The 10,594-nt window shown below is 36.0% G+C and overlaps 1 protein-coding gene across 1 annotated transcript in view; it reads right to left on the bottom strand.

Moving 5' to 3' along the window:
* Window positions 1–3,737: 3,737 nt before the first annotated feature.
* Window positions 3,738–10,594, bottom strand: part of LOC108535499 (phosphatidylinositol 3,4,5-trisphosphate-dependent Rac exchanger 2 protein-like) — an 88,137-nt gene continuing 81,280 nt past the window's right edge. The window contains exon 6 of the mRNA XM_017881533.1: window positions 3,738–9,391. Coding sequence (XP_017737022.1) covers window positions 9,346–9,391 — 46 coding nt within the window. The 3' untranslated portion in view covers window positions 3,738–9,345. The remainder of the gene's footprint in view (window positions 9,392–10,594) is intronic.

Here is a 10,594-nt window from a genome sequence, read left to right as displayed (position 1 = left end):
TTTTAGTTTTAATCTTACAAAATGTAAAACTTTTGCATCTAAAAATTAGAGAAAATTTAAAAAAAAATAGCAATTCAAGGGCCAAATGTCCGTTTTACTTCGCCGTCTACTAACAATCACTGCATCATTATACAATTTTATGTTATACAAATTTCATCTCAACAAAAAAGGGAAAAAGCTTATCCTAACTTTCCAATCGATGATTTACATAATTCAAATAAGCTTTTCAGGAAATAATACACATTGGAGACTCAGAAAGGTGAGAGGGTGGGAGCGAGACGAGGGATGAGAAATTACTTAATGGACACAAGGTGTACTATTCAGGTGATGGTTACACGAAAAGCCCCAACTTCACCACTACTTCACCACTGCATGTAACAAAATTGCACTGTAGCCCCTAAATCTATTTTAAAAAAAAGCTTTTCAAAGATCATGTCTAAAAGCCTCTAATATAGTTTGGTTGTGTCCCCATCCAAATCTCATCTTGAATTCCCACGTGTTGTGGGAGGGACCTGGTGGGAGGTAATCACAGGGCAGGTCTTTCGCATGCTGTTCTTGTGATAGTAAGTCTCATGAGATGTGATGGTTTTATAAGGAAGAGTTTCCCTGCACAAGCTCTCTCTTTACCTGCCACCATCCACATAAGATGTGACTTGCTCCTCCTTGCCTTCCGCCAAGATTGTGAGGCCTCCCCAACCACGTGGAATGGTAAGTCCATTCATTAAACCTCTTTCTTTTGTAAATTGCCAAGTCTCAGATATGTCTTTATCAGCAGAGTGAAAACAAAATAATACAGCCATTTTTTTTTTTTTTTTTTTGAGACGGAGTCTTGCTCTGTTGCCCAGGCTGGAGTGCAGTGGCGCAATCTAGGCTCACTGCAAGCTCCACCTCCTGGGTTCACACCATTCCCCTGCCTCAGCCTCCCAAGTAGCTGGGACTACAGGCGCCCGCCACCACGCCCAGCTAATTTTTTTTGGATTTTTAGTAGAGACGGGGTTTCACCATGTTAGCCAGGATGGTCTTGATCTCCTGACCTCGTGATCTGTCCACCTCAGCCTCCCAAAGTGCTGAGATTACAGGCTTGAGCCACCGCACCTGGCCATACATCCATTTTTTATATCATCATACAGCCTGTTTTTTCCTCTGTATTCGTTTACAGCTTCCAGATCCCTCATTGCTAAAGTTAGGTAACATCCTAATGTCTAATCTCTGGGGTAAACATTTTTAAGTGAGTCAACATGTGGGCAGTTAAGAGCAGCAGCAGTTTTTAGCAGACCTAATATTTCCTGGCAATCAATTCCTGCATGTCCTCAGTCATTCTCTGGCCATTATTTATATCCTCACTTGTCTTCATCCTTCTGAATTAAAGTGCCCTAAACAGAACACTCTCTTATATCATGTGGTGATCACTGCCTTCTTTCTCGGAGCACACAGCTCTGGAATAATTTATTTTATCACTTTCTGGCAAAGAGTTCACAGGCCTCTTCTGAATGAGAGCAACATAGTGAGTCAAGGGCAGCGAGTCTAAGAAGCCTCTGACTTGCTGAATATCTAGACAGTCTTGTACTAAAGCTTCCTCCCATATATTCACTTTGATTAAGAGCAAATGGGTCCACATTTCAATCTGGAAATGTCCTGATCTCAAGGAATGTTGAAGCTGACCCTAGGTAAGACAAATACCTTTCCAGACCTGGAGGTCCATATCATCAAGATCTGGCTTCGAGAAATCAATAAGCTGTTTATACCACTGCATTCAGATCATCTTCAAATGCCCAACCAGCGTCAGGCTAGAAAACTCCACACTTAGCATATATCTTTTAATACTTTTGTGAAGAAAATCAGTCTTTCACCTTCAAGTTGTCTAACTCATGATACCCTGGTCATGGCCATCAAGCCTTACAAATTTAGTCCAGAAGTCATGGTAAATTGGAGCCAAGTTTTGACATAGTAAACTGTCTTCTAATCCACTTTGTCATCATATTAGAAGGCTGAAGTGATAAAAAGGAGAGGAAAATTTTCCATTTTTCTATGGAATATGCTTTTTCTGGCCTCTAATACCCTGAACCTAGATGAATGGTGAGAGAATAAAAATTACAATATCACAATCTGCTTTTAATTCTATTTCACTGCTACTGTTCATTTATGCAAGTATTTGTCATTTCTTCCTTTAAACCCAAATGGCACCTCCATCAGGTAAAGACCCCACCATCTATCAATGTGCTTACCATTTTTTTTCTTCATGTTATGCAGTTTCTAGAATAGTTTTCCCATATTGTGCTTTGATGAATATTTGTATTCCAAGGAAATGATAACAAATCTCCCATAAAACATGTCCTGTATTCTAGTGTGTTTGGGAAACATTGCATACCATCAATGTCCTCCAAAGTCACCATGGTTATTAGTACATTAGCAGGTTGGAGAAGTCTTATAATAGAGAAACCTGCTTAATTCTGTGTTTCTTAAACTCATTTTCACTACCAAATACTTGCATGGGCTATGTGTGTGTGTATCTCACTGAATAACATCTCTGGAACATAAATGTCTGGAATGCTGTTCTGAAATAAATAAGTGACACCTGCTGATTCTATTTTCTCACTCATATTACTGTATTAAATTTGCAATCTCAGAGTATAACAGCAATCTCTAAAAAGTAAAAGCAGTTATTGATTTTTGTTTCCTCCAATTATTATTTGATTTGACTTTTTTGAAGTAGCCTGTACATCAACAACGTATACATTCTTCAAATTCCCCACTTCGATTTCATAATTTTTGTCATTATTATCAACTATTTATCTCATTTTTTAAATACTCATAATGTCCAGTGTCCCGACTTCTTAGCCTGGCATTGCAGATCCAGCTGTATTTTTTATCCATGTCTCTTTCTAAGCATATCCACAAATCTTTATCATCAGTCTGGACCGAGCCACTCACCATCCCACCAAAATATCTGGTGCTTTTTCATCTCAGTGCATGTATTCATCCTGTTTTTGTTAACAAGTTTGCTGTTTCCTTCCTCTGTTGCTTAATCTTACTCATCTGGAATGCTGACGATCTTTCTTGACCCAGGCTTGTCTCATCATTTTTGTGGTTTTTTTTAAATCAATGTTTTTCTCTTTTAGACTGCAAATTTCATAAGGGTAATGGCTACACATGTGTTCCTAAATACTAAATATCCATCTTAGTTCAGCGCATGACAAGTAATCTGTAGATGTTCCATAAAGAGATGTTGGATTGAATCTAAATTCTTTGAATTCTATAGTCCGTGTTTCTCATTGCCTTCTCTCTCATTTTGCATTAGTGTCCATTGCTTTGTCTTGGTAGTTGCCATTTTGGATTGTGTACTGCATTAATCATCTTAAATATACCACACTTTATAACCCTAGAGTTTGGGAATTATGTGCATTTGTATACCTTTAGCAACTAGGATAGTGGCTGATATGTAATAAGTACTAAATAAACCTTGATAGGTTGACTAGTTAATTCAGGGGACAGTGTAAGTCTCTTGTCCCTCGTGAAGTTTTCCTTTGCCATGGCCCGTATTAAGCTTCTCTCTCATTCTTTCCTAGCAGTTACTGTCCCTCCAGCTCATATTTGTAGAAGCTGTTTCATACGTGTGTCAAGTTTCTTCTATTGAGCTTGTGAACTCTTGAAGGGTGAAAATCTGTGTTTAATGTTTTTTGTTGTCCAAATAGGTAAGGACATAATAGAAATTAAGTTTAAATGGAAAGAAGCTGAACTGGTCATACTACATTTCACTTTATTATTAACATTTAGCATACATGGTTACTATTCCAATCTTTTATGCAGACAAAAATAAATGATATAAAATACGTAATGCACTTTGATAATTTTAACCATACATAAAATATGGAGTAATGGAAGCTATGTTACATGGATATTTTACAAAGGAAAAATGATGACTTTTATAATAACACATCCAGATGAAATTTATCATTAAATTTTGGATTTCATATGATGTTAAATATGGATATATTCAAAACAATTATTATTTATAGAACCAATTCGATGTTTTGTCATTTAAAATAATGAATACTATGTAAATGAGTACTTATAAAATATTTTAGCCAAAAGCTCTGTTCTACTCATTTACTTGGCAGTTACAAAATATATATTCATCTGAAACTCTAATAAATTTACTTGAAGCATTAGATATTCAAATTCAGATGTATATTTTCTAAAGCATTTTACCAATTTAGTGTTCTTGGCTACACACAGTATATTTGTACACATGATATTAGGTTTGTGTTACAAATAATGCCATTTTAAGCAAAAGACGCTGATAATCAATAACACACAGAGACACCATGAAGGTTTTCAAATCAAACATATCCTCACATATACCAGCCCCAACGATTGTGCCTTCCACTTAGTGAATCCTCAAAAACATTTGTCGAATGAATGCTTGATCAGATAGCATTTATCCTGTTATTTGCACCTAAAATTAACTCTCCAAAGCTATTTCTAGTAGAAATATAATTTTAAAATTTAACAATTTTGTTCTTAATTAGCTATTTCTCAATGGCAGAGCCAGGTCAGTTGATTCCAGATTGAATAGCAAAGTAGTGTCAGTGATCAAAAGACCAGGTATATTTACACATGGTTGCACAGCTCTGATGCCTACAGTAAGACATTCATTCAATACATTGAACAACTCAATTTGTCGTACATTCATACAAAACAAAACAATCTTATTAATTTTTATGACATTACCACAAAACGAGTAAGTATAACAATATATATAGGCATATACATACACATATATATCTCATTTAGTAGACTTAGTAGACTTCAGATATCTCTTCTCAGTGAGAGGAGCAAGCTATCCTGAGTGAAGCAGGCCTTGTGTCTATATAACAATTGCTCAATGATGCACAGACCACACTTTAACAGTCTTCCATGTATGACCAGCAGATGGTTGGCAATATGAATGCTGGCAACACTGTTAATGCCAAGCCTTTGAAGCAGTAACATTTTTGTGAAACCAAAGACTAACTGTAGTGACTAGTATGGAGTTGTAGCACCTAGCAAGATAATGGTCAATATTTGTTCAATGGAATATCCTGGGGCCATTTTTGGTACAGACCCCTCTTGCAATTTCCCCCCACCTGTTCTGCTTCATGTAGGGTGAAATTTTGCTGAGGCTCATCACTAAAATTTCAAACATTCGACAGAAGACAGATTATTTTTCTCAATCAAAATTCAGATCACTTTAAGTCATTTCAAAGCTTGGCTCTAGTACTTAAGCAAGACAACCGACAATTCATTTAGCAAATTGGTTGGTATGTATATGTGTTAATGAAATTACTGCTATGAGAGAGTTCTTAAGCGATAATTTAGTAAGATAATTCACATAACAATGTCTTTAAAATTAAACATAGTTTCCAAAATTCACAAGCAATTTAGTCAAATATTAAATGTTAGTTTCAATACCACTAGCACATAAAGTCTAAAATGACCTTTAAAGTAAAATGTAAAGTAAAATGACCTTAAAGTGAGACTATTCATTTTAAATTTCAACATTATGGATTTTCAAAAGTATAAGTGAATAAAAATATACCCACTGCTCTGCATTAAATCATGCTACACAGGAAAAGATCTACTTGAACTAACATAATAATACTTTAGTATTTTAAATGCAAAGGTATTAGTTTCAAAACACAGAGTCATTTACTCTCAATTGAACACTTCCAAATCAATAAATACTAATTTTGTCTACAAAATGTACAAGCCCAAAGGACTGAAGATAGTTTGTTTTGTTAAATTAATTAACATGACCCTTAGGCTTTGTTTACCCATTCATTTTCTTGGCTGTCAAAGTTAGTGTCAAAGTCAATTCCATTTCACTCTGAATGTAATGATCCCAAAATTTAAATTAATAGATTCAGAACCAATGTCATTTCAATGTCATATATGTTATAGTATCATAAAAAGTTTACCTAATTTTAAATTGATTTAAAATTTGCTTCAAAAAGGGTGGCCAATGAATGCACAGTGAATCCAAGCCACCGGAAGAATGTGTTTTAAAGAGATAGAAAACAGTATGAGACTTCAGATTTGTGAATTGATAAAATAAAGCTTATACTATAAATTCAATATTATATATCCAATATAAGTAAAATTAGCACAGAAATTCTCTCTCCCTTTTCTCTCTTTAAATAGGAATGGAAATACATGTAAAATTCTAATCTTCTCAAATTTTTCATACTTTAATATCACATTAACTTTTGTAATATTTGGAATTAATATTAGAAAAAATTATGAGATAATAGAATGCTTAAGATGTATTGACTAAGAATTTTAGTTCACAATTATTTTGAGTCAGGCCCTAAGTTAAGATCCAAAATTTCTATGCATGACCTTCCCTTTTAGGTTGGGGGGATGGGGGTTGTCCATGCTCAGAACTTGGAAGAAGTCAGCAGATTTTAGCAGTATTTCAAGGTGCACTGGTTACACAGGAGCATGTAGCATTAAGGTAAACACATCCTAAAACCTCAAGGCCTCTTCATACCCAATGTCACATGGAGGTACATGTGGCATTGAAAAAACTGTCATTCTTCATTCATCCATTAGGTATTTTTTTTACTGTTACCACTGTGTTGGAATTATAATAAAGTATTATGCGATGTACTATCTAAAACTGTTATTTTTGATGAGGAGGAATATGATACAAAATAGTTTTTCAGATTGCAACAGTGTTGAGTTACCTCAAAATGTGCATCCGGAGTTGTAAAATGTCCAGGAAATCCTATAATTTTCATATAATGAAAGCATTTTACATGTTTCCATTCACTGTTTTTTAATACAAGATGTATAATTTATTGACAACACATGCCACACAACTCCAAATTTACTTACAAATCATTGTAATATTACAATAGTTCTTATATTGATAAGGAAAAGCAGCATAATGCATTAAGAAGGCAGACTTCCTGGGTTCAAATTTTGGTTCCACCCCTTGTCAATCATGTGACTTTGTGCAAGTCATTGGGCTATTCTTTGCTTTGGTTCCTCAACTCTAAAAATGGGCGTGATCAAAAGAGTACCATGTCACTTCATTATCATGAGGATTAAGTGAAGCAATAACAACAGAATACAGGCAAAGCAATTGGAGCTATTACTGGGTATGTAGTAATCCCTTAATAAGTGTTAGCTACAATTTTTATTATGAGCAGAAGTTATAGTGACTGATGTTAATATAAACCATTACTAATTTTAAGTACCGAGCATGATAGACGATACGCTTATGTTTAACCCTAAAAATAATATGAAGCACATTCTATGATGAAGAAAGTAGATCCTCAAAAATATAAAATATGTTAGCTTATAAATACCATAATAGCTGATAATTTGCCCCGTGAAATACGGCAAAGTACAACTGAAATCATTTTAATGACCCTTTCATGCCTCTAATGAGGATTACTGCTTCCAGGACGGTGATGAGAAAACAGTCACGACAATATGAAAGGACTTGCTAGCTAATCAGCTGTGTTCACTCATTAGCCCTATGAATGTTAAATCCTTGAAAGTTATTTATGTAAAGATATCTTTATTAAATTCAAAATTTTCAACTTTTTCTTGAAAACTCTGTGCTAGGTTCCTTGTTTTTCATTATATCTGGACTTCTCACAAAAGTCTCAAGAGCTTCTGTGCCAAATAACAATTATTATTACCTCACCTACTAGTATACACATATTGCCTACACATGTAACATGGTATTTTTGTTATTCAATACATAATGGCTAATGATAAAGGTTTTTAATAATAGTTTGAAAACCATGATCAAATTTCATAAATTAAAATTTAATAATGGGCCGGAAGCAGTGGCTCATGCCTGTAATCCCAGCACTTTGGGAGGCTAGAACTGACGTCAGGAGTTCAAGACCAGCCTGGCCAACATGGTGAAAACCTGTCTCTACTAAAAATACAAAAATTAGCTGAGCATGGTGGTGCGTGCCTGTAGTCCCAGCTCTTGGGAGGCTGAGGCAGGAGAATGGCTTGAACCTGGGAGGTGGAGGTTGCAGGGAGCCAAGATTGCACCACTGCACTCCAGTCTGGGTAACAGAGTGACACTCAGCTTCAAAAAATAAAAAAAAAATTAATAATGGTTTGCACATACTTTAGATGTGAAAAGCATTTCACATACTAAATTAGCGTAAACCCATATAATTATCACAATCGTGTTTTGTTTGAAAATTATGGATTTAAAATAAATATTACTGCATTTACTATGCTAAAAACAATGTTGTTGCATCAATGTGGAAATGATAAACATTACATACACTTTAGAATAAGGATAGAATACACCTTGTGCGTCCACAAATTATCAAGCTTCCTAACGGGCCTTTAAAAGTACAAATAAAGCCTTATTTTCATATCTTATACATATGTCTTGACAGAAAAAGTCTCTTCCTTGAAGAGTCTGACCTCTCATACGAGAGCCTTCATAAAATTAAGAATTTTAGGTATCTAAGTTAAAGGTTTAGTTTTAAAATAGGCTTATTGTCCCCTTCTTCATCCTGGTTCTCCTCCCTGCACTTCTCTGATCCCCAGGGCCATTATGGCACAGCACCCAGTATTCGTGGCCCAAGGCAGCCATGCCCATTGCAGACACCAAAAATAGCACTGATTTGCTAGAGCTGTCCCCAAGAGAAAAGGATGCCCAAAGGCAGCTAGAAGAAAGTGAGTCTTGCTGGAGGCCTTAGTCAGCTCTCTTCTCTTCTAATAAGAAATAAGCCCTTAGGAGAAAGCCCTTAGGAGAAAGAGTAAAGCATGCTTTTCCACCTTTCACACATTAATGACTTTCTCTCTTGCAAATGGGGGACTGAAAATCTATACCACACAGTCCATATTGTTCTTAACATTTTTCATGATTTGCAAGATGTCACCAGGTTTCTTCAATAATAGCCTTCTTCAAGAGGAACTCTCCGTTATTACATGTGTCCACTTGGAAAAGATGAAAACAAACATAATAAAACAATTTTAATGAATGGGAGAGGAGGCATGGTGGTTAATTTTTAAATCTCTAATATTTTTTTCTTTATGATCTAGGGATGGATTTTACTCTAAAAGTGAATACTTAATGTCAATATAGAGAAACATCAGTTTGTGATGCTGAACTGTCTGACTGAACTTCTTTCCGTTTCCAGCATAAATATCCAAGTATAAACTGAACACTACTTGTTTGCAATGGGGAGAAAGATTTACAGGAAAAAAAAAAAAAAAAGAGCGTTGATTTATCTTCAGTGGAGAATGTTTAGCCAGCATGTAGTTTGTCTAGTCCAGCATTCAGGAGCTTCTGCCTGCCTGGTTTCTTGGGAATTCTTTTCATTCTTCTCCAGCTGTGGGAGGCGGCTCGCACAGCTTGTACAGCCTAGAAAAGGCATGGAAAAGTTTGACAGTGACTTAGTGTATTACCATTACCTGAGATGTCTTTATTGGTAGAACAAACACATTGATGATAATTTCTTGTTTCATGAGTCATGATCAGATTGTCTATTTCACTAAAAATAACATATTAATTAGCAAACTCCAAAAATTAGATTCTATGGTTTAGAAAACACCAGTGCCCCTTTGCACATCTTCATGGCTGTGGATGAAGCAATGCTGAAAGTTTTAAACCTGCTGCTTTTTCTCCAATGCCAACCACCCAGGCTGTTCACCACACTCATGGTAAAACCTGCTCTCTGGATTCCAGGAAATGATATTATTATGATAATTACCATCATGTCTATCATGATTTTCTTGTAGCAAGATAGCACCTATCTCATAGGGGTCTACTGATTTTCTGACTTGTTTTAGAAATGTGCTTCATTTTGTAGTATCCCCAGAGTGCCTGCAGTTGGCTGTGGATAGGCTAACATGGCAAGATTCCTGAGACCTAAATCTCAAAGGCACAATTGGCTAGAATTTCCTAAGGACGAATTGCCCAGCTCTGCCCAGGGCCCACTCACCCGACTATGGGCTCTCCAAGTGGGTCAAGGAATCCACTTAAACCATGGAGATGCCTGGAAATGCTTCCCATTGCAGCCCAGGTCTAGTTGTTCAAGACTATGCAGCATTCAAGGAAAACTCAGGGGATTTAACTAGGGTCACACAAGGTCTGGTGCTCCGCGTTCTCCTGAGTGTTTAAATGATAACAGCAGAACCAAAGTAAAAGGGAACATAATAGCTGCCTGATAGCCCTAGTGATCTCAAGGCCATGCGCATTATTTACAGCATATCCTGAGAGATTGATTGCCTGAACTAAAATGCTGGATTGGACTAGGTCTGTTCTCTCAACAGCACCCATGGTCACACTGGTCCCACTGCAGAGCTTGGACTAATGATGTCAAAATAGAAGGTGCAGATTTCCACTTGGCATCTTTTCATAACAGCACTCCAAACCCAGGACTACCTGTGGTGATTCAATCCCTTTTACCAACTAAATTGAAGACAGCTTCAATGAATTGTTGACCAATTTAGTAAATTATAAAATTCCTCTCCCTTTGACATTTAATCCCATGCTAATTAGAGATCAAAGGAGAAGAATCAGCAAGATTTAATACTGAGTTATAACTCCTGGTTAACAAAATGA

This window comes from Rhinopithecus bieti, unplaced genomic scaffold, assembly GCF_001698545.2.
Source record: "Rhinopithecus bieti isolate Rb0 unplaced genomic scaffold, ASM169854v2 scaffold_13017, whole genome shotgun sequence".
Lineage (NCBI taxonomy): Eukaryota > Metazoa > Chordata > Mammalia > Primates > Cercopithecidae > Rhinopithecus > Rhinopithecus bieti.
Note: the sequence above shows the minus strand (reverse complement) of the source record. Positions and strands in the feature narration are given on the sequence as shown.